We start from the raw sequence: 25,554 nt of genomic DNA, 5'->3' as shown, positions 1-25,554 counted from the left end.
TCATTGGCTTCACATTGTTTAATTGCCCACCAATGAGCCAAATAGAATTGAAAGTTGAGTCTGGATAGCCATGCCAACCAAAGTGAGTTGAGTTTGATGGTTTGTAGTAGCTTCTTCCATTTCACTTGAGTATCTCACACCTCATGTCTGTCTTTCTTTCATTTCTGACAGCATTTTTGCTTTCATCTACTATCTATAGGAGGCCTTTTTTTAGATTAGGAATTTTTTTTTATTTTATTTTTTATCCTGAAATTAAAACTTTATTCTTGGTAGTGGCAAACGATTTTAATAATACAGTAATATACTTCTCCACTGGAGCAGTACATTTTATTTAAAATAATGCAGTACCAAGGCAACTCATGGCAGAGTGCCTACGCAATGTGAGATAGCCACACTGAGCAGAAAATTTAATTTGCTCAATACTGTATGCAAAATATAAACATGAGGGTTGTTCACCCACACAGTATGAGAAATTTTCTGGATTTGTTGGATAGGCAACAAGAGAAAGTAATATTCTTGATATGATTATCAACAGAGACTCTTCATGCATTAAGATTATCCAGTTAAAAGAACTTCCAGGTGGCAGTGAGCATAACGTATTGATGTGGGATTTACTTAAAGATATAAATAGTGTTATGGGAAGAGGTTCAACTTTCATAAGAATATTTGCTGATGCTATCGAGGCAGTGTTAGGTGGGTCGGAAAACTGCTAACTTCGGGGAATACACAGACTAAAAGGTTAACAGTGGCTGCAGGCAGAGGCAAAAGTGATTCTTGCACTGCTTATATTAGAATGAGCAGCAGCATGGAAAGCAAGGCAATGGAGATTTCCAGGACTGTTGGGAGTCATAGCGGAACAAATAAATTCATGGGCTGTTATTATTATTATTAATAGCCATATGGTGCAAGGAAGCCTGAGGCTTATGCTGCACCGGCCAAAAAAAAATTTCCCTATTACCCTGAGAGAGAGAGAGAGAGAGAGAGAGAGAGAAGTAGAAAGGAATCATCAAGAAAAAGAAGAATGATGGTATCCAGCTCAAGACCCTGGGTGTGCCAAGCCCATCTCACCACATGTGAGCCCCTGGGGGTGTGTGTTAGGGCAACTAAGAGTAGAAACAGGTGCATGTATACCAATGCTAGAAGATAGTTAATAAATTTGATGAGCTTGAAGTGCTAGTCAAGATATCAAAGGCAGATATTGTTGGGATATCAGAGAAGAGATGTGGTGTCACCCAGATATATGCAGTGCAGAATTGGAATTTGGGGAGTACAATGTGTACAGAAATGGAGGAGGGGTTATGTAGTTAGTTAAGAAACACACAAAATCTAAGGAAGTGCATCCAATTGATGTTGGTGAACAATGCAATGTTCAGTCTGTTTGGTCTGACATAAGCACTGGGAAAGGAAAAATGAGAGTAGATATGTGTTATAGGCCTAATGACTCTGATGAGTATAATGAGCAATTGTGCAGAGAAATAGTGGGCCAGTAAATTAGAATGTCTTATAATGGGGAATTTTAACTTTCCAGATATTGACTGAACTTTTGGGTTGGTCACTCTCACACTAACAAGACTTTTTTTGGATTTATTGCATCACTTTTCTTCAGCAGCATGTTCAAGAGGCAACCAGAGGGAATAATACTATTGATCTGATTATCAGCAGTGATTATTCATGCATTAAGAATTTACAGATAAAGGAACCATTGGGTGACAGAGAACATAAGGTACTGATACGGGAATTACATAAAGATATTACGTAAAGGACCAGGGTATGTCTGCCAGTAGCAAAGGTTGATGACGTTGTCGAGCGGATATCATCTTTTAAGGGCACAAAAGGTGATATAGTTATACACGTTGGCACTAGTGATATTAAGAGTGGGAGACCGGCAAAATTACTTAACAGGTACAGGTCACTGTTGAAAAAAAAGCCGTGAATTAGGGTTGAATTTGAAAGTGTCTGCAATTCTGCCCAGACACAATAGGAGGGAGTATATGATGAGAGCCCTGTCAATCAATTCGGCCCTGGAAAGATTGTGCAAGGCTCAAGGGGTAGAATTTTTTTCAGCCTGGTCTGTACTTGTTAACAGGAGAGACTGCTTCTACACGGATGGGATACACTTAAATAGAAAAGGTGCAAGAATGTTTGCTGATGCTATCGAGGCAGTGTTAGGTGGGTCGGAAAACTGCTAAATTGGGGGAATACAAGGACTAATAGATTAACAGTAGCCATTGGCAGAGGTGAAAGTGATTCTTGCACTGCTTCTATTGGAATGAGCATGGAAAATAAGATGCAGGATATTTCAGAGACTGCTGGGAATCATGGGGGTACAAGTGAACACATGGGTTGTGTTAGGGTGGCTAAGAGGAAGAGCAGGTGCATATATACTTTCGTGTACACCAATGCTAGAAGTTTGGTAAATAAATTTGATGAATTTGAGGTATTGCTCAGAGCATCAAAGGCAGATATTGTTGGGAATTAGAGACGTTGTGTCACACACATATAAGTAATGTAGAACTGGAATTTGGGAAGTACAACGTCTACAGAAAGGATAGGAAGGGAGGAGGGGAGGTGTTATCCTATTAGTTAAGAAACACATAAAATCCAAGGAAGTGAAGCCAGTCGACATTGCTGGACAGTGCAGAGTAGAGTCAGTTTGGTGTGACATAAGCATTGGGAGATCAAAATTGAGAGTAGGAGTGTGCTATAGGCCTAATGACTCTGATGAGTATAATAAGAAACTGTACAGGGAAATAGTGGGCCAGTAAATCAGAGAGTCTTATAATGGGGGATTTTAATTTCCCAGATATTGACTGGACTTTGTTTGTTGGTCACTCACACACTAGCAAGGCTTTTGTGGATTTATTGGATGATTGTTTTCCAAATCAGCATGTTCGGGAGGCACCTAGAGGGAGCAATACTCTTGATTTGATTATCAGTAGTGATTCTTCATGCATTAAGAATCTGCAGATACAGGAACCACTCGGTGGCAGTGATCACAGTGTGCTGAAGTGGGATTTACACAAGGAGGTAATTACCATCAGGGGGTAAAGGGAAGGGTTATTGCTTTCGTAAAGGCGACTACGATGGACTGAGACAGTATTTAAATTCTATACAATGGGACCAACTGATGATGTTACCAACAGCAAATTCAAAATGGGAAGAATTCAAAGAAATTATCTTGGAAGCTACTAAGCTTTACATACCAACTAAGAAATATTGTTCAAAATTTAGGCCTAAATGGATGTCAGATGAACTAATGAGACATATGGCAGAGAAGAAAATTGCATGGGACACATATAAATTAACGTGTGACACAGAAGCCTATAATAGATATAAGTTGATCTGTAACCAAGTTACAAAGGAGGTTAGGCAGGCATAGGCAGATTACGAGAAATCTTTGGCAAGGGATGCAAAGAAAAACAGCAAAGAGTTCTTTACTTATGTAAACTCTAGAAGGAAGGGGATGAATCAGATTGGTCCACTTGATATCGATGGTTCAACTGTTCATGATCCTGCTCAGGTAGCTAACAAACTAAATGAATATTTTGCATCTACATTCACACATGAAGGTTTATTCAGGAAAGGGAATGCCATAGATGAAGTAACCACTGGCAGTGAGCTAGATGATCTTGTAATAATTGAGAGTAAAGTGGAGGAGAAATTATTGAGGATAAATACAAGAAAGGCACCTAGGGTGAATGGGATCTATCCAGTTGTATTAAAGGAGGTGGCAAAGGAAGTAAGCAATCTGTTAGCCATAATTATGAGAGCTTCCTTGGACTCAGGGTAGGTACCCACAGACTCGAGATGTGCAAATGTAACCCCAATTCACAAAGGAGGATCAAAGGCTGACATGTTTTTATAGACCTGTGAGTTTAACTTCTGTTCCAGGAAAATTAATGGAGTCACTGGTTAAAGAAGCACTGCAGGATCATCTTTGCAAGAATTCAGTTATAGCTCAGACACAGCATGGTTTTATTAAGGGAAGGTCTTGCCTGACCAATTTGATTGGATACTATGATGTAGTCATAAAAGAATTGGATGCAGGGAATAACTTTGATATTATATATTTGGATCTTAGAAAGGCTTTTGATACTGTTGCACATGGAAGACTGCTGCACAAATTGGAGCCGTGTGGCATTGGTGGCTAATTGTTGCTATGGATAAAGGGATGGTTTAGTGGCAGAAGACAGTGGTAATCAATTGACACTGCTCATCGTGGACTAATGTTATTAGTGGAGTCCCTCAGGTTTCAGTTTTGGGTCCATTCATTTCTGTATTTATAAATAATATTGATGATGGTATATCAAGCTTAATGTCCAAGTTTGCAGATGATACAAAGGTTGGCAGGGTTGTTAAGGACACTACTGACGCTATGCTGCTGCAACAGGATCTGGAAAGGTTGAGCAGATGTGCTGAGAGGTGGCAAATGAAGTTTAACATTGACAAATGTAAAGTATTATATTAGGGAAACAGCAACCCCAGAGCAACGTATCAACTCTGTGTACTACACTGACAGTGCTAGAGAATGAAAAGGACATTGTGCAGGTGGATACGAAGTTCTCTGAGCATTGCAGACCAGCTGCAAGAGTAGCTCATGGTGTCTTATCAATGATATACAGGAATTTTTCTAGCAGGGATAAAGAGATGATTATTCCCTTGTATAAGGCAATGGTCAGGCCGCACCTTGAGTACTGTATACAGGTCTGGAGGCCTCATTTCAAGAAGTATATAGAGATGCTGGAACGAATACAGAGAAGGGCAACAAGATTAGTGAATGGAACAAAGGGGTGCTCTTACGAAGAAAGGCTTAAGTTTTGCGAATTATAGTGTCTGCAGACTAGGCACCGGCGAGGTGATCTGATAGAGGTGTATAAAGCCTTGAATGGCTTGAGCATGCTCAGTGCTGATGGGATACTGCCTGTTGCTCAGAATAATCACCTGAGAGGACATAAATTTAAATTGAGGAAAGACAGATGTAGGATAGATGTGCGGAAATTTGCCTTTAGCCAGTGGGTAGTTGGTTGGTGGAACAGATTTCCATCCCTTGTTGTGGAAGTTGATAGCCTAAATAAATTTAAGGCTCAGCTGGACAGGTATCTCGAACAAACGGAGGGGGTGAAGTGGAAGGTGGGTTTTTTTTTTTTTTTTGGCTGATGCTCACAAGCTTGCTTTCTTGCATCATATGCCTCTACTAATGCAGAATCTGCAGATAAATGAACCACTTGGTGGCAGTGATCACAGTGTGCTGAAGTGGTAGTTACTCAAAGAGGTAACTACCATTAGGGGTAAAGGGAAGGGGTATTGCTTTCGTAAAGGCGACTACAATGGACTGAGACAGTATTTAAATTCTATACAGTGGGATCAACTGATGATATTGCCAACAGCAAATTCAAAATGGGAAGCATTCAAAGAACTTATCGCGGAAGCTACTAGGCTTTACATACCAACTAAGAAATATTGTTCAAGGTTTAGGCCTAAATGGTTGTCAGATGAACTAATGAGGCATATGGCAGGGAAGAAAAATGCATGGGATACATACAAATTAACACGTGACACGGACGCCTATGATAGATACAAGTTGATCTGTAACCAAGTTACAAAGGAGGTTAGGCAGGCGAAGGCAGATTACGAGAGATCCTTGGCAAGGGATGCGAAGAAAAACAGCAAAGAGTTCTTTACTTATGTAAACTCTAGAAGGAAGGGGATGAATCAGATTGGTCCACTTGAGATCGATGGGTCAACTGTTGATGACCCTGCTCGGGTAGCTAACAAACTAAATGAATATTTTGCATCGACATTCACACATGAGGAGTTATTCAGCGAGGGGAATGCCAGAGGTGTATTCAACTCTAGCAGTAAGCTAGAGAATCTTGTAATAACTGAGAGCAAAGTGGAGGAGAAATTGTTGAAGATAAACACAAGAAAGGCACCTGGGGTGGATGGGATCTATCCAGTTATATTAAAGGAGGCAGCAAAGGAGGTAAGCAAACCCTTAGCCATAATTATGAGAGCTTCCTTGGACTCAGGGGAGGTACCCATTGACTGGAGATGTGCAAATGTGACCCCAATTCACAAAGGGGGATCAAAGGCTGACACAAGTAATTATAGACCTGTGAGTTTAACTTCTGTTCCCGGAAAATTAATGGAGGCACTGGTGAAAGAAGCACTGCAGGATCATCTAGACAAGACTTCAGTTATAGCTCGGACACAGCATGGTTTTGTTAAGGGGAAGTCTTGCCTGACCAATTTGATTGGATACTGTGATGCAGTCACAAAAGAACTGGATGCAGGGAATAACTTTGATATTATATACTTGGATCTTAGAAAGGCTTTTGATACTGTTGCACATGGAAGACTGCTGCACAAATTGGAGCAGTGTGGCATTGGAGGCAAGTTGCTGCTATGGATAAAGGGGTGGTTGAGGGGGAGAAGACAGAGAGTGGTAATCAATGGACACTGCTCATCCTGGACTAATGTTATTAGTGGAGTCCCTCAGGGTTCAGTATTGGGGCCTTTATTGTTTTCTGTATTTATAAATGATATTGATGATGGTATATCAGGCTTAATGTCCAAGTTTGCAGACGATACGAAGGTTGGCAGGGTTGTCAAGGACACTACTGACACTATGCTGCTGCAACAGGATTTGGAAAGGTTGAGCAGATGGGCTTCGAGGTGGCAAATGAAGTTTAACATTGACAAATGTAAAGTACTACATATGGGAAACAGCAACCCCAGAGCAACGTATCAACTCTGTGGTACTACACTGACAGTGGTAGAGAATGAAAGGGACCTGGGGGTGGTGGTGCAGGCAGATATGAAGTTCTCTGAGCAGTGCAGACGAGCTGCAAGAGTAGCTCATGGTGTATTGTCAATGATATATAGGAATTTTTCTAGCAGGGATAAGGAGGTGATTATTCCCTTGTATAAGGCAATGGTCAGGCCACACCTAGAGTACTGTATACAGGCCTGGAGGCCTCATTTCAGGAAGGATGTAGAGCTGCTGGAACGAGTACAGAGAAGGGCAACTAGATTGGTGAATGGGACAAAGGGGTTCTCTTACGAAGAAAGGCTTAAGTTTTGCAAATTACAGTGTCTGGAAACTAGGCACCAGCGGGGTGATCTGATAGAGGTGTACAAAGCCTTGAATGGTTTGAGCATGCTCAATGCTGATGGGATTCTTCCTCTAGCTCAGAAAAATCACCTGAGAGGGCATAAATTCAAATTGAGGAAAGACAGATGTAGGATAGATGTGCGGAAATTTGCCTTTAGCCAGCGGGTGGTTGGTGGGTGGAACAGACTTCCATCCCTTGTCGTGGAAGTTGATAGCCTAAATAAGTTTAAGGCTCAGCTGGACAGGTATTTCGAACGAACAGAGGGGTGAAGTGGAAGTGGTTATTTTTATTTATTTATGTTACTTTTTTTTTTTTTTTGGCTGATGCTGCATAAGCTTGCTTTCTTGCATCAAATGCCTCTACTAATGCTAATGCTAATGCTAATGCTAATATAACTACCATCAAGGCTAAAGCGAAGGGCTTTTGCTTTCATAAAGGTGACTACAAGGGGTCTCGGACAGTTTTTAAATTCTGTACAGTGGGATCAACTGATGATGTTAAGGGAATTCAGGGACCTAATCTCGGAGGCTATTAGGCCTTTCATTCCAACTAAGAAATACTGTTCTAGGTTCAGGCCTAAATGGATGTCAGATGAATTAATGAAGCTCGTGGCAGAGAAGAAAAATGTATGGGATGCATATAAATTATCATGTGACACAGAAGCCTATGGCAGATATAAGCTGTAATCAAGTCACAAAGGAAGTTAGGCAGGCAGGCCAAAGCAGATTAGAGAAATCTTTTTCAAAGGATGCAGAGAAAAGCAGCAAAGAGTTCTTTACTTATGTAAACTCTAGAGGGAAAGGAATGAATCAGATTGAACCACTTAACATAGATGGGTTGACTATTGATGATCATGCTGATAAACTGAATGAATATTTTGCATCTACATTCACACATGAGGAGTTATTCAATGAAGGGAATACCAGAGGTTTATCGAACTCTAACAGGAATCTAAGTGATTTTGTAATAACTGAGAGCAAAGTGGAGGAGAAATTGTTGAAGTTAAACATAAGGAGGGTACTTGGGGGTGGACGGAATCTATCCAGTTATATTAAAGGAGGCAGCAAAGAAAGTAAGCAAACCCTTAGCCATAATTATGCGTAGGTTCAGGAGAAGTCCCCATCAACTGGAGGTGTGCAAATATATCACCAATTCACAAAGGGGGGGGGGGTTCAAAAGGTCACACAAGTAACTATAAATCTGTTAGTTTAACTTGTGTTCTGGGAAAAGTAATGGAGTCATCGGTTAAACAAGCATTGCAGGGTGATCTAGACAAAACTGCAGTAATAGATAAGACACAGCATGGGTTTGTTAAAGAGAGGTCTTGTCTGACTAATTTGATTAGATACTGTGATGTAGTCACAAAGGAACTGAATGTCAAAAATAATTTTGATATCATATACTTGGATTTCAGGAGAGCTTTTGATACTGTTGCACATGGAAGACTGCTGTACAAATTGGAGAGGTGTGGCATTAAGTGTAAGTTGCTACAATGGATAAAGGGATGGGTGAGTGGGAGACGACAGAGAGTGGTAATCAATGGATGCTGCTCTTCGTGGACAAATGTTATTAGTGGATTTCCCCAGGGTTAGGTGTTGGGCGCATTGTTGTTTTGTGTATTCATCAATGATATTGATGAAGATATATCAGGATTAATGTCCACGTTTATAAATGATACAAAGGTTGGCAGGGTTGTTAACGACAGTATGCTACTGCAAAAGATCTAGATAAGTTGGGTAAATAGGCTGAGAAGTGACAACTGAAGTTTAACATTTACAAATGCAAAATACTGCATATGGGTAGCAATAACCCAAGAGAAACATACCAACTGTGTGGTACTACACTCAGGGCAGTGGAAAGTGAAAAAGACCTGAGGGTAATTTGCATCAAATATGAAGTTTGCTGAGCAGTGCAGACGGGCTGCAAGGGCAGATCATGTAGTCTTGTCAATTATATATAGTAATTTTGCTAGCAGGGACAGGGAGGTGATTATCCTGTTGTACAAGGTTTTTTTTTTTTTTTTTTTGGTTTGGTAGTTGTTGGCGCATCGGCTTCTGTGGCCATAGTGCACCTCCCAAGGTTTTTGCAGTACTTTGATCCAAGCCCGAGGCGGGAATCGAACCCGCGACCTTTGGGTTGCCCGGCAGGCACTTTACCCACCTGGCTAGCCCGGTCGGCATGTTGTACAAGGTCAGGCCACACTTAGAGTACCGTGTACAGGTCTAGAGGCCTCATTTTATAAAGGATGTAGATTTGCTATAATGAGTACAAAGAAGGGCAGCAAGATTGGTGAGGGGAACAAAGGGTGCTCTTACCAAAAAAGGCTAAGTTCTGCAAATTGCAGCACCTGGAGAATAGACACCTGTGAGGTGATCTGATTGAGGTGTTTAAGCCCTTGAATGGGACTCTAATGCATTAAGAGCTTATGCCTCAAGCTGCGAAAGAGTTAGACTATGTATATTTTAGCATCATTTATGCACAGCCAATTCTTGCATCATTTATGCACTGCCAATTCTTGCATCATTTATGCACAGCCAATTATAGAATTGCAAATTTGCAATAGCGGCATTGTTTAAATTACATCTCATTTTGTGAATACCTTCATGATGAGTTGAAATGAGAAAGACAGTTATAGAATGGATGTGCAGAAGTTTGCCTTTAGCCAGCAGGTGGTTGATTGGTGGAACAGACTTATCTTTTGTTGTGGAAGTTGATGCCTAAATAAATATAAGTCTGAGCTGGACAGGCATTTGGAACGAATGAAGGGGTGAAATGGAAGGGCTGATGCTGCATAAGCTCACTTTTTTTTCATCATATGCCTCTACTAATGCTAATAAAGGAACTACAGGGGTCTTAGATAGTTCTTGATTTCCTTTCTGTGGGACCAAGAGCAAATGCTAAATGGAAAGCATTCAGAGCAATAAGCTTAGAAGCTACCAAGCTTTTAATACCACCTAAGAAATACTGCTCAAGATTTAGACCAGAGTGGATGTCAGATGACCTAATAAGATAAGATGCAGAGAAGAGATATGTGCATAGAGAAGAGATAAATAATCAGGGGTCACTAACTCAAGCTGAGGCAAATTATGAGAATTTTGCTTAAGAATGCAAAGAAAAGTAGCAAAGAATATTTTGCCTCAGCTTGGTAGCTTCTAAGCTGTTGATCACAACTATTGATGATCCTCTTTAGGTTAGCATTAGCATTAGTTGAGGCATATGATGCAAATGGTCCCTCCAAATGTTTTTTTAGTTCAGCCTTAAATTTATTTAAGCTATCAACTTCCATTGCAACAAATGTAAGTCTGTTCTAGCAATCAACTACCCACTGGGTAAAGGCAAACTTCCGCATATCTATTCTATAACTGTCTTTCCTCAGTTTGAATCTATGCCCCCTCAGGTTCTTACTCTGAGCAAGCGGAAGAATCCCATCAGCATTGAGCCTGCTCAAAACCATTGAAGGCCTTATATACCTCACTCAGATCACCTTGCAGGTGCCTAGTCTCCAGATGCTGCAACTTACAGAATTTAAGCCTCTCTTGGTAAGAGTACCCCTTTGTTCTTTCACTAATGTTGATGGCTCATTAAAGAAATATTTTGCATCTATGCTCACATTCAAAGAAGATTTTAATGATGGAAATGGGAAATACCAGAAGTATATCAAGTTATAATTGGGTGCTAAATAATTTTGTGATAACAGAAGCATGTGAAAAAGAAATTGTTGAAGTTAGAAATAAATAAGGTACCTGGGGCTAATGGAATTTCTCCAATTATATTAAAAGAAGCAGAAAAAGAGATAAGCGAACTATTGACCCTAATTATGAGCATCCTTGATTCAGGAGCAGCCCTACAGATTGGAGATGTGCAAATGCTCATCTTCAGTCATATTCAGAAAAGAAGATCAAAGGTTGAAGAGAGTAATTTCAGACTATGCTTGACTTCTGTTCCAGGGAAAAGTCATTGGTCTTTAGTATTGCAGGATCATCTTGAAAGGAGTGGAGTTAAATGGAAATCACGGCATGGATATGTAATGGGAGATTTTTTCTCACCAATCTGATTAACTACTATGATGCAGTAACAAAAAAAACTGGGTGCAAAAAAAAAAAAAGTAAATTTGAAATAATATACTTAGCTTTCAGTAAAGCTTTTGAAACTTTTACACATGAAAAATTCCTGTGCATATTGGAGCAATGTGGTATTAGGGGCAAATTACTGCTGTGGATGAAGTGGATGATTGAATGGCAGTAGACAGAGGATGGCTATAAATGGGCATGCTCTTCTTGGATTAATGATATTACAGGAGTCCCTTGGGGTTCAGTGCTTGGCCCCTTACTGTTTTCACTATTTATCAACACTATTGATGAAGGAATTTCAAGCCTGTTGTATCAGTTTACAGATCATACAAAGTTTGGCAGGGTGGCTAATGACAGGATCAAAGCTACTACTGGAACACCTATAAAAATTAAGAAAATAGGCCGAAAGTTGCATTTGGGGTTTAAACTTTATAAATACAAGGTTCTGCATATGGGCAGCAGTAATAACAGAAAAACATACTAATTAGATGGTTCAATGCTGCTGAAGGTGGCAGAGAATAAAGAGACCAAGCGATAATTGTAGTCAGGCATGAAGTTCTCTGAGCAGTGCAGACAGGCTGCCAGGACAGCTCATGGGATTTTGTCAACAATATACAGAAATATTGCTAGCATGGATAAGGAGATGATTATCCATTTCTATAAGGCAATGGCTAGGCCACATTTTGAATACTGCATACATGTCTGGATGCCCCATTTTAAAAAGGTTGTAGATTTCATGGCATGGTTATGGAAAAAAGCAACCATGTTAGCCAAGAACACAAAAGAGTATGCTTTCCATGAGAGACTTTGTTTCTGTGAATTGCAATACTTGGAAACTAGGCAGTTGCCAGGAGCCCTGATTGAAGTGTTTAAAGCATTAAATGGATTTAGTAAACTTAATGCTGATGGCATCCTTACTCCATCTCAGTCAGCACACATAAAGAGACAGAAACAAATTGAAAAAAATTGATTACAGAACAGATGTGCAAAAATTGACTTTGAACAAAGTATGACCTGATTTTATGGAAGTGGGTAGTTTGAATAGTGGAAATAAGAATTAGACAAATTGCTAGAGAGGATGGACGGATGATGAGGTAGTGTTTTTGGCTGATGTTGTATAAGCTTGCTTCTTTGCATAATTTGCCACTACTAGTAATAAAAATTAAATGTGACTTTGTCCTCCAAGTACAATAGTATAAATTATAACATAGAATAATTTTAAAAGTGTATTATTGTCTTATAGTTAATATTACGTTAAAAATAATGTTGATATTGTTATAATTTTTGCTATAATAGTGGATAACGCAAAAGAGAATCACAATGCAACAATATAGAATTGCATGATTGAGACAGGATGGTTGCATATGATTTTCCTATGAGCCATAGGTGTAAAAATGAAAGCAAAATCAGTTCATCTGCAATTCCATGTGGATTGTCTGTGATTTTACCATTTGGATCTTGAGGAACCTGTATGATTTGCTGTCTTCTTTTTTACAATAACATACAAGAAAAACACTATCCCATTCTTAGCTCTTTTTTTTTTTTTTGCCAGTTATTTCTTACGCTCACTTTTGCTTTTCTTATCAAATCCTTAGTATTGTTACATAATTGCTTATAGTTCATATATGGCACCATCATCTGATAATTGCTTCAATTCTGGAACAACCTTCACGATAATTCATGTAAACATTTCCTGCAGAATATTTGTATCCAATGTGCTGAAATTACCAATTATAGAAGATAATAAGTCCCACTATAAGTCCTACCCCTTAAAATCGAAACCCTCTACTTTTCATTTGATTACTGAAATTTCTTTGGACACTATTCATTTTATATGTGGTTTCTACATTCTGAAATCTCTGATAATACTTGGATCTTTAGTAAGGCCCAAGTCAGGGATGTTTGGGTCTCCTGTTGTGCTTGCTTGAAATAAATCAGAATAAATTATCTTCCAAGATGGCCAAGTCAGAAAGTTTGCCAATATTTAAGGAAGAACTATATGGACACTTTCTGGCATAATATATGAAATGAAGTATTTTATGTTATTATTTTTTTGGATGATTCAAAATAAGTTTGCTTCCATGCATCCTTTGCCCATTGCAGTACTAATACTATAAATCATTTGTTAAAAATGGTGGCTTAGTTGGGTTGTTTTGATCAGTACTTGTGTCCTGTTGGCAACTGAAACAACAACAATTGTGTCTGTATTTGTCTCAGATTGCTTGATTTGAATATGGTTTGTGAAGTAAGGAATAAAGAACTTGAAAAAAAATCCCATTGGTAATGTATCCTGTGTTTCTCTGTGACTAATTAACTGGCCTTGTTTGAAAAGAGCTCAGTGGCTGCATTTTAAAATTAACAAAATATAATTGCATAAGCAACATAACAGAATTTCATATTCTGTTATTTATTACTGTTGTACTGCTCTGAACAGTTTAATTTTAACAGTGGTGTTTTTTTTTTTGGTTTTTTTTTTTTTTTTTTTTTGAGAGAAAACTGGTCATTTTGTACTGACTTTTTTTTTTTAATGTAAAACAACTTAAAATCGTCATATATCATTGATTTTATGTATAAACTCAATATATAAAATATAAATCATCATATATCACTGGCTTTGTGTATATAAGCATTTGAACTGTAAGTGATATAAAACTATAGAAAACAAAAATTGTTTTTATTTCATTGTTACTAATTATGACTACTGTGTTTAAATTTGTAAGAAATATAACAAATAGCTGATTGATGATTGTGCACTGGGCTTCCCACTCCATACTAAAGGTATGGAAGAGGTTTAATGAGTGACTTGAGTGGGCTGTTGTTTTTCTCCTTGCTCTAGTAACTCACATGAAACCATGAACATTTTAAATTTTATTTTGAGGTTCCCATAAAGAAATTGCACTTCATTTGAGAAGAGTTTTTTTTTTTTTTTTTTTTAATACTCAAACCTCATTAGGAGTTTTAATATAATATTAAAAGTATTACATGCTAATTAACCCTATACGATTTTATAATTTTCTTCTTCCTTTATCTTACAGAATTTAGATGAGTTATTTTCTAGATATCCTGGGGTGAAGTGTATAGAAGCAAAGAAGGTAAATGTGTTTGTCTTAGATTGTATTATGATAACTTAGAAAACAGTGTGTGTTATAATTATTTGTAAAAATAATTTATAAAAGGAGCATTTGTAAAATCTTGCATTTTTTGCAAAAAAAAAAAAATTACAATCTGGAAAGATTAAGCAGTCCAAAACTGCTTAATCAATGTTGTCAATGATTACATCATTTGTCTTTTAGAATCCATGTAAAAAAAAGATAGCATTTCTTTCTTTTAATGGTATTGCTTATTCAGTAAGTTCTGTCAAGCTGAAGCTGTTCTTGAAATTTGCAGCTATTTGGCTGGTTGCACAGTGCCTGCATGAACTGGTGACTAGCATTAGTAGAGGCATATGATGCAAGAAAGCAAGCTTATGCAGCATCAGCCAAAAAAAAAAAATTCCACCCATTTCACCCCTCTATTCTTTCCAAATGTCTGTCTAGCTCAGCCTTAAATTCATTTTGGAAAAGATAAAGTCTGTTCCACCAATCAACTACCCACTGGCTAAAGGCAAATTTCTGCACATCTATTCTACAACTGTCATTCTTAAATTTGAATCTATGCCCCCCCCCCCCAGATTCTTAATCTGAGCAAGAGGAAGAATCCCATCAGCATAGGCGCCTCCGTAGCCAGGTGGGAAGGAGCAGCAGTGCATAGCACACGCTCCTTGATTAGACCGGGATTCGAGCCCGTCACCACCAAATACGGAGGATGCGGAAAGGTCAGGGAATGACCACCACATATCCCGGAGCAATAGGGCCTTAGTTGCTACTGCTCTTAAAACCCAAATAACAATAACAAACCCATCAGCATTCAGCTTGCTCAACCCATTCAAGGCCTTAAACACCTCAATCAGATCACCTCACAGGTGCTGCAATTTGCAGAACTTAAGCCTTTCTTAGTAAGAGCACCCCTTTGTTCCCCTCATTAATCTTGTTGCCCTTCTTTGTACTCATTCTAGCAACTCTACATCCTTCCTAAAATGAGGCCTCCGGACCTGTACACACTCTAGGTGATCTAGCTTGATCATTGCCTTGTACAAGGCAATGGGAGGCCACACCTAGAGTGTGGCTGGTTGCACAGTGCCTGCATGAACTGGTGACTAATTTAACATCATTTAAGAACAGATGAGAGTGAAGAGAGAGAGAAAATGTTCCATGCAGGTACCGTTGGAAAAATGTATGTTTGATTAAATCTGTGATTAATCTTGCCCATAAACAGTGAATTACTGATACACACAAACAATAATTGAATTCCACACCTCCAAGATTTTTGCTGCCATTGTAACTAGCCATGCAGCTGAAAAGCTGCGTGAATAGTTCTCATGATACTGCAAAATTTAAACTTGGCAGTCTTTGTTATATTGCATGTGAGAAATTGATTAAATTTCTCCATTGTACATTATTAAAACCGAAATATCTTGTAAATTCATAAACATTGTACATACTTCATTTTTAATTATTCTTTATAAAGAATACTTATTTTTTTCCTCCCTCCAGTGTGTGGAAGCCATTGCTTCTTATTTTACAACAAGAGTTAATAAATTCATCATTGTAATGAGATATGTTCTCAAGGTGGATAAAGGCATTTCCATTTCCATAGCATGTTTGATTTTGAACAGAATAGCATACATGTTATTTTGGGGGTTTTTTTTTTGTTTTTTTTTTTTTAGGAGCATTAGCAACTAAGGCCATGTTGCTCCAGGGATATGCAGTGGTCATTCCTTGACCTTTCCGTGTCCTCGTATTTGGTGGTCACGGGCTCAAACCCCGGTCTGATCAAGAAGCGTGTGCTATGCACTGCTGCTCCTGCCCACCTGGTTATGGAGGTGCCAAGCATACATGTATTGAATATCAGAAACCATCTGGACTGACAGAGGTAATAATTTTACCTCTGATCTATTATTGCAACTCTGTAAAACCTTGGATGTTAAGAAGGTTTTTACAACCCTATTCATCCTCGGAGCAATGGAATGGTGGAGAGAGGGGGGGGGGGGAATTAATAAATAAAACTGAAAGAGATCCTCCTGAAATTGGTAGTCTAATACAAAAATTTGGGATCCTGTGTTGAACCAAGCTTCGTTTGCTTATAATTCTGTATATCATTCTAGTGTTAATGAGAAACTCTTTTACATTTTATATGGACATGACTCACTTTTTCCCAAAAGATGTTTTATCATTTAATTATGACACTGGCTATGATAGTATTGACAAAAAATCAGATGCACCAGCAACAGCATTATGAAAGAGTTTAGGGAGGAGACTGGTGATAAAAATTACAAATATTTTAATAGAATTCAATTTTCTAAGCCCATCATTGTTGGTGACATGATACTTCTCCATTTACACCATAAAAGAATGCCACCTAAGATACTGCATGCCTTGACAAAAGGACCATATGGATTACAGAGAGATTATTCAAAGTTAACTATAAGCTCATAGTACTTAGAGCACCTTATAGAGCACAGGTTGCCCACATAGACAATCTGAGAAAATACTTTTTAGGAAGGACCGAAATGGTGATACCAGGAATCTCTAACAGAATGTATTCCTTAAAATATGAAGCAAGGAGAAATCAATATCCTTAGAAATACTAACAGCGAGAGATTGGATACTAAAGCAAGTATGGAAGATTTACTATTATCAACTGCACTGGAAGAAGATGATGTGATGTAAAAAAAAAAAAAAGTAAAGTGCAGCCATTATCAACCCACTGCAGGGTGGAAGCCTCCTCAACAATTCATGCTGAGGGAAATGGACCATAATCTGCCACGCTGGTCCAGTGCAGGTTGGCAGATCGACGGTATTCGGCAGTCAGGGGCTTGAACCCCGGTCTACTCAAAGAGCGTGTGCTACTGCACTCCCGCTCCTGCCCACTCGGCTATGGAGGCCGCACACTCAGTATACCTCGTGAATACTAAAAGTGAGCAAGAAAATAAAACTGTTTTTATATTATCAGACACAGATTGAGGAGTATTGAACCTCATTTCTATATGAATTTGCTGTTGAGACTGAGCATGTCTCATGATTCCTCATTAGCATTAGTAGAGGCATTTGATGCAAGAAAGCAAGCTTATGCAGCATCAGCCAAAAAAAAAAAATAAATAAATAAAAATAAATAAATAAATAAATAAAAAATAACCACTTCCACTACACCCCTCTGTTCGTTCGAAATACTTGTCCAGCTGAGCCTTAAACTTATTTAGGCTATCAACTTCCACCACAAAGTCTGTTCCACCAACCAACCACCCGCTGGCTAAAGGCAAATTTCCTCAAGTCTGCCTTTCTCAACCTAATCCCCTGTTTTAAGACAAGAAGATGCTACAGAAGTGAATGTCCAATCTAATGTTACTGTAGGACTATTTACTCATGTAACTCAACAAGCTGCTGATGCTGCTTCTGTGTCACATAGATATCAGCTTATAGGAAATTCAGAAATAAAACGAAAATATTCAAGAAATGTGAAGGAAAATTTCATGATGAAACCTGGGTAAACTTACATGTTATGTTGAATTTATTTTTTGTAGAATAGAAAAGAGTAGTGCAGAATTTAATTTAATCATATATTATTTTCATGCAGGTATGTTAGATAAATTATTCTAATGAGGAAATATAAACTGTTAGAATGGATGATACATTTATTGATACTGTTACTTAGGTACTATTTAAAATTGATGTTACAGTATGTGACATTGTTTATTGTCATTTGTTTACATTTAGTGAATTGCGGATATCATCTTTTAAGGGCACAAAAGGTGATATAGTTGTACACGTTGGCACTAATGATATTAAGAGTAGGAGACCGGCGGAATTACTTAACAAGTACAGGTCACTGTTGAAAAAAAGCCGTGAATTAGGGTTGAATTTGTAAGTGTCTGCAATTCTGTTGTTTTTTTCGGTGTTTATGAATGATATTGATCATGGTATATCAAGTTTAATGTCCAAGTTTGCAGATGATACAAAGGTTGGCAGGGTTGGTAAGGATACTACTGACGCTATGCTGCTGCAACAGGATCTGGAAAGGTTGAACAGATGGGCTGAGAGGTGGCAAATGAAGTTTAACATTGACAAATGTAAAGTACTACATATGGGAAACAGTAACCACAGAGCAACGTATCAACACTGCGGTACTACACTTACAGTGGAGGAGAATGAAAAGGACCTGGGGGTAATTGTGCAGGCAGATATGAAGTTCTCTGAGCAGTGCAGACGAGTTGCAAGAGTAGCTCATGGTGTCTTGTCAATGATATACAGGAATTTTTCTAGCAGGGATAAGGAGGTGATTATTCCCTTGTATAAGGCAATGGTTAGGCCACATCTTGAGTACTGTATACAGGTCTGGAGGCCTCATTTCAAGAAGGATGTAGAGCTGCTGGAACGGGTACAGAGAAGGGCAACAAGATTAATGAATGGAACAAAGGGTTGCTCTTACGAAGAAAGGCTTAAGTTTTGCAAATTACAGTCTGGAGACTAGGCACCGGCGAGGTGATCTGATAGAGGTGTATAAGGCTTTGAATGGTATGGGCATGCTCAATGCCAATGGGATTCTTCATCTTGCTTAGAATAATCACCTCAGAAGGCATAAATTCAAATTGAGGAAGGACGGATGTCGGATAGATGTGCGGAAATTTGCCTTTGGCCAGCAGGTGGTTGGTTGGTGGAACCGACTTCCATCACTTGTTGTTGAAGTTGATAGCCTAAACAAACTTAAGGCTTAACTGGACAGTTATTTCGAACGAACGGAGGGGTGAAATGGGAGTGGTGTGTTTTTTTTTTTTTTGGCTGATGCTGAATAAGCTTACTTTCTTGCATCATATGCCTCTACTAATGCTAATGCTAATTCTGCCCAGACACAATAGGAGGGAGTATATGATGGGAGCCCTGTCAATCAATTCGGCCCTGGAAAGATTGTGCAAGGATCAAGGGGTAGAATTTTTTTCAGCCTGGTCTGTACTTGTTAACAGGAGAGACTGCTTCTACAGGGATGGGATACACTTAAATAGAAAGGGTGCAAGAATGTTTACTGATGCTACGAGGCAGTGTTAGGTGGGTCGGAAAACTGCTAGATTGGGGGGGGGGATACAAGGACTAATAGATTAACAGTAGCCACTGGCAGAGGTGAAAGTGATTCTTGCGCTGCTTCTATTGGAATGAGCAGCAGCCTGGAAAATAAAATGCAGGATATGTCTGAGACTGCTGGGAGTCATTGGGGTACAAGTAAACACATGGGTTGTGTTAGGGTAGCTAAGAAAAAGAACAGGTGCATGTATACTTGCATGTACACCAGTGCTAGGAGTTTGGTAAATAAAGTTGATGAACTTGAGGTATTGCTCAAAGCATCAAAGGCGGATATTGTTGGGATATCAGAGACGTGGTGTGACACAGATATAAGTAATGCAGAACTGGAATTTGGGGAGTACAACATCTACAGAAAGGATAGGAAGGGTGGAGGGGAGGGGTTATCCTATTAGTTAAGAAACACATAAAATCCGAGGAAGTGAAGCCAGTCGACATCGCTGGACAGTGCAGTGTCGAGTCAGTTTGGTGTGACATAAGCATTGGGAGATCAAAATTGAGAGTAGGAGTGTGCTATAGGCCTAACGACTCTGATGAGTATAATAAGAAACTGTACAGGGAAATAGAGTGGGACAGTAAATCAGAGAGTCTTATAATGGGGGATTTTAATTTCCCAGATATTGACTGGAATTTATGGGTTGGTCACTCACACACTAGCAAGACTTTTGTGGATTTATTGGATGATTGTTTTCTAAATCAGCATGTTCGGGAGTCAACTAGAGGGAGCAATACTCTTGATTTTATTATCAGTAGTGATTCTTCATGCATTAAGAATCTGCAGATACAGGAACCACTCGGTGGCAGTGATCACAGTGTGCTGAAGTGGGATTTGCTCAAGGAGGTAACTACCATCAGGGGTAAAGGGAAGGGTTATTGCTTTCGTAAAGGCGACTACGATGGTCTAAGACAGTATTTAAATTCTATACAGTGGGACCAACTGATGATGTTACCAACAGCAAACTCAAAATGGGAAGCAATCAAAGAACTTATCTTGGAAGCTACTAGGTTTTACATACCGACTAAGAAATATTGTTCAAGGTTCAGGCATAAATGGATGTCAGATGAACTAATGAGACATATGGCAGAGAAGAAAAATGCATGGGATACATATAAATTAACATGTGACACAGAAGCCTATAATAGATATAAGTTGATCTGTAACCAAGTTACAAAGGAGGTTAGGCAGGCGAAGGCAGATTACGAGAAATCTTTGGCAAGGGGATGAATCAGATTGGTCCACTTGATATCGATGGTTCAACTGTTCATGATCCTGCTCAGGTAGCTAACAAACTAAATGAATATTTTGCATCTGCATTCACACATGAGGAGTTATTCAGGAAGGGGAATGCCATAGATGAAGTAAACACTGGCAGTGAGCTAGATGATCTTGTAATAATTGAGAGTAAAGTGGAGGAGAAATTGTTGAAGATAAACACAAGAAAGGCACCTGGGGTGGATGGGATCTATCCAGTTATATTAAAGGAGGCAGCAAAGGAAGTAAGCAATCCGTTACCCATAATTATGAGAGCTTCCTTGGACTCAGGGGAGGTACCCACAGGCTGGAGATGTGCAAATGTAACCGCAATTCACAAAGGAGGATCAAAGGCTGACACAAGTAATTATATACCTGTGAGTTTAACATCTGTTCCAGGAAAATTAATGGAAACTCTGGTTAAAGAAGCACTGCAGGATCATCTTGACAAGAATTCAGTTATAGCTCAGACCAGCATGGTTTTGTTAAGGGAAGGTCTTGCCTGGCCAATTTGATTGGATACTATGATGTAGTTACAAAAGAATTGGATGCAGGGAATAACTTTGATATTATATATTTGGATCTTAGAAAGGCTTTTGATACTGTTGTACATGAAAGACTGCTGCACAAATTGGAGCAGTGTGGCATTGGTGGCAAATAGTTGCTATGGATAAAGGGATGGTTGAGTGGCAGAAGACAGAGAGTGGTAATTAATGGACACTGCTCATCGTGGACTAATGTTATTAGTGGAGTCCCTCACGGTTCAGTGTTGGGTCCATCGTTGTTTTCTGTATTTATAAATAATATTGATGATGGTATATCAAGCTTAATATCCAAGTTTGCAGACAATAAAGGTTGGCAGGGTTGTTAAGGACGGTACTTACGTTATGCTGCTGCAACAGGATCTGGATAGGTTGAGCAGATGGGCTGAGAGGTAGCAAATGAAGTTTAACATTGACAAATGTAAAGTAGTATATATGGGGAACAGCAACCCCAGAGCAACGTATCAACTCTGTGGTACTACCCTGCAATGGTAGAGAATGAAAAGGACCTGGGGGTAATTGTGCAGGCAGATATGAAGTTCTCTGAGCAGTGCAGACGGGCTGCAAGAGTAGCTCATGGTGGCTTATCAATGATATACAGGAATTTTTCTAGCAGCGATAGGGAGGTGATTATTTCCTTGTATAAGGCAATGGTCAGGTCGCAACTTGAGTACTGTATACAGGTATGGAGGCTTCATTTCAAGAAGGATGTAGAGCTGCTGAAACGAGTACAGAGAAGGGCAACAAGGTTAGTGAACGGAATGAAGGGTTGCTCTTACGAAGCAAGGCTAAGTTTTGCAAATTACAGTGTCTGGAAACTAGGCACCGACGAGGTGATCTGATAGAGGTGTACAAAGCCTTGAATGGTTTGAGCATGCTCAATGCTGATGGGATACTGATTCTTGCTCAGAATAATCACCTGAGAGGGCATAAATTCAAATTGAGGAAAGACAGATGTAGGATAGATGTGCGGAAATTTGCCTTTAGCCTGCGGGTAGTTTGTTGGTGGAACAGAATTCCAACCCTTGTTGTGGAAGTTGATAGCCTAAATAAATTTAAGGATCAGCTGGACAGATATTTCAAACGAACGGAGGGGTGAAGTGGAAGGGGTTTTTTTTTTTTTTTTTTTGGCTGATGCTGCATAAGCTTGCTTTCTTGCATCATATGCCTCTACTAATGCTAATTGAATTGTTATTTTTTTTAACCATTAGCATTACCTTTTAGTCATAATAAATGTTTTGAAATGTAAATAAAGTTCAGTTGTTAGTACTTAAATCATTGAAATGACCCTCTCCAAATCTGCTAAACTACCTCCCTAAAATGTGGAAAATTTCGAAATTCAGCATCTATCAATCCTCAAGGATGCTGGACTTTAAAAGGTTCACTATATCAGAGAAATAGCAAAGAAAAATATGAAAAAAGAGAGCTAATTAAAAAAGCATGAGAAAGCACCTTTAATGTCATTATATGCAATTAAATTACAAGGGAGTTATAAGTTCATTGCTTTTTTTATAATAAATTTACAATGTATTATGTAAGGAAAAATGATAGTAAAACAAAGTGAGTTAATTAAATTTAAAATGAAAAATACTTAATGTACAAACTTGCCTATTTTTTAATTGACCATTCATGTAAATTATATTGTTTTTTTTTTACAAATTTGTTTTACCTGATATACCATTTTCACCATACATGCCTCCCAACATCAGAAAACTTTTAATTGTATCTAAATGAGACATTTTCTAAAAGTTGTGGTAGTTCATTGTCATCTGTAGAACATTTATTAGCATTAGCATTAGTAGAGGCATTTGATGCAAGAAAGCAAGCTTATGCAGCATCAGCCAAAAAAAAAAAAAAAAAAAAAAAAACCCACTTCCACTTCACCCCTCTGTTCGTTCAAAATACCTGTCCAGCTGAGCCTTAAACTTATTTAGGCTATCAACCTCCACCACAAGGGATGGAAGTCTGTTCCACCAACCAACCACCCGCTGGCTAAAGGCAAATTTCCGCACATCTATCCTACATCTGTCTTTCCTCAATTTGAATTTATGCCCTCTCGGGTGATTTTTCTGAGCTAGAGGAAGAATCCCATCAGCATTGAGCATGCTTAAACCATTCAAGGCTTTATACACCTCTATCAGATCCCCTCGCTGGTGCCTAGTCTCCAGACACTGTAATTTGCAAAATTTAAGCCTTTCTTCGTAAGAGCACCCCTTTGTTCCATTCACTAATCTTGTTGCCCTTCTTTGTACTCGTTCCAGCAGCTCTACATCCTTCTTGAAATGAGGCCTCCAGACCTGTATACAGTACTCTAGGTGTGGCCTGACCATTGCCTTATACAATGGAATAATCACCTCCTTATCCCTGCTGGAAAAATTCCTGTATATCATGACAGTACTCCATGAGCTACTCTTGCAGCCCATCTGCACTGCTCAGAGAATTTCATATCTGCCTGCACAACCACCCCCAAGTCCCTTTCATTCTCTACCACTGTCAGTGTAGTACCACAGAGTTGATACGTTGCTCTGGGGTTGCTGTTTCCCATGTGTAGTACTTTACATTTCTCAATGTTAAACTTCATTTGCCACCTCTCAGCCCATCTGCTCAACCTTTCCAGATCCTGTTGCAGCAGCATAGTGTCAGTAGTGTCCTTGACAACCCTGCCAACCTTTGTATCGTCTGCAAACTTGGACATTAAGCTTGATATACCATCATCAATATCATTTATAAATACAGAAAACAATAATGGATCCAACACTGAGCCCTGAGGGACTCCACTAATAACATTAGTCCACGATGAGCAGTGTCCATTGATTACCACTCTCTGTCTTCTCCCCCTCAACCACCCCCTTATCCATAGCAGCAATTTGCCTCCAATGTCACACTGCTCCAATTTGTGTAGCAGTCTTCCATGTGCAACAGTATCAAAAGCCTTTCTAAGATCCAAGTATATAATATCAAAGTTATTCCCTGCATCCAGTTCTTTTGTGACTGCATCATAGTATCCAATCAAGTTGGTCAGGCAAGACTTCCCCTTAACAAAACCATGTTGTGTCTGAGCTATAACTGAAGTCTTGTCTAAATGATCCTGCAGTGCTTCTTTAACCAGTGCCTCCATTAAGTTTCCTGGAAGAGAAGTTAAGCTCACAGGTCTATAATTACTTGTGTCAGCCTTTGATCCTCCTTTGTGAATTGGGGTCACATTTGCACATTTCCAGTCTATGGGTACCTCCCCTGAGTCCAAGGAAGCTCTCATAATGTGGCTAAGGGTTTGCTTACTTCCTTTGCTGCCTCCTTTAATATAACTGGATAGATCCCATCCACCCCGGGTGCCTTTCTTGTGTTTATCTTCAACAGTTTCTCCTCCACTTTACTCCCAGTTATTTCAAGATTCTGTAGCTTACTGCTAGAGTTGAATACACCTCTGGCATTCCCCTTGCTGAATAACTCCTCATGTGTGAATGTCGATGCAAAATATTCATTTAGTTTGTTAGCTACCTGAGCAGGATCATCAACAGTTGAACCATCAATATCAAGTGGACCAATCTGATTCATCCCCTTCCTTCTAGAGTTTACATAAGTAAAGAACTCTTTGCTGTTTTTCTTTGCATCCCTTGCCAAGGATTTCTCGTAATCTGCCTTTGCCTGCCTAATCTCCTTTGTAACTTGGTTGCATATCAACTTGTATCTATCATAGGCTTCTGTGTCATGTGTTAATTTGTAAGTATCCCATGCATTTTTCTTCTCTGCCATATGCCTCATTAGTTCATCTGACATCCATTTTGGCCTAAACCTTGAACAATGTTTCTTAGTTGGTATGTAAAGCCTAGCAGCTTCCAAGATAAGTTCTTTGAATGCTTCCCATTTTGAATTTGCTGTTGGTAACATCATCAGTTGGTCCCACTGTATAGAATTTAAATACTGTCTCAGTCCATCGTAGTCGCCTTTACGGAAGCAATAACCCTTCCCTTTACCCCTAATGGTAGTTACCTCTTTGAGTAAATCCCACTTCAGCACACTGTGATCACTGCCACCTAGTGGTTCATTTATCTGCAGATTCTTAATGCATGAAGAATCACTGCTGATAATCAAATCAAGAGTATTACTCCCTCTAGTTGCCTCCCGAACATGCTGATGTAGAAAACAATCATCCAATAAATCCACAAAAGCTCTGCTAGTGTGTGAGTAACCAGCCCCCAAATTCCAGTCAATATCTGGGAAATTAAAATCCCCCATTATAAGACTCTCTGATCTACTGGCCCACTCTATTTCCCTGTACAGTTCCTTATTATACTCATCAGAATCATTAGTCCTATAGCACACTCCTACTCTCAATTTTGATCTCCCAATGCTTATGTCACACCAAACTGACTCAACACTGCACTGTCCAGCGATGTCGACTGGCTT

General features: G+C 39.1%; 1 protein-coding gene across 3 annotated transcripts in view; it reads left to right on the top strand.

Annotated features, from left to right (window-relative positions):
* Positions 1-25,554, top strand: part of LOC150086503 (multiple PDZ domain protein-like) — a 431,516-nt gene that overhangs the window by 338,455 nt on the left and 67,507 nt on the right. For all 3 annotated transcript variants that reach the window (XR_016546894.1, XM_090372609.1, XM_090372607.1), the window contains exon 27: positions 14,221-14,277. Coding sequence is in view for 2 of the 3 variants with exons in the window: in XM_090372609.1 (XP_090228735.1) it covers positions 14,221-14,277 (57 nt within the window). In the remaining variant the exon portion in view is untranslated. The remainder of the gene's footprint in view (positions 1-14,220; positions 14,278-25,554) is intronic.

Source organism: Mastigoproctus giganteus, chromosome 4, assembly GCF_048544385.1.
Source record: "Mastigoproctus giganteus isolate SK-2022 chromosome 4, ASM4854438v1, whole genome shotgun sequence".
Taxonomy (NCBI): Eukaryota; Metazoa; Arthropoda; class Arachnida; order Uropygi; family Thelyphonidae; genus Mastigoproctus; species Mastigoproctus giganteus.
This window is presented reverse-complemented; position numbering and strand designations above follow the sequence as displayed.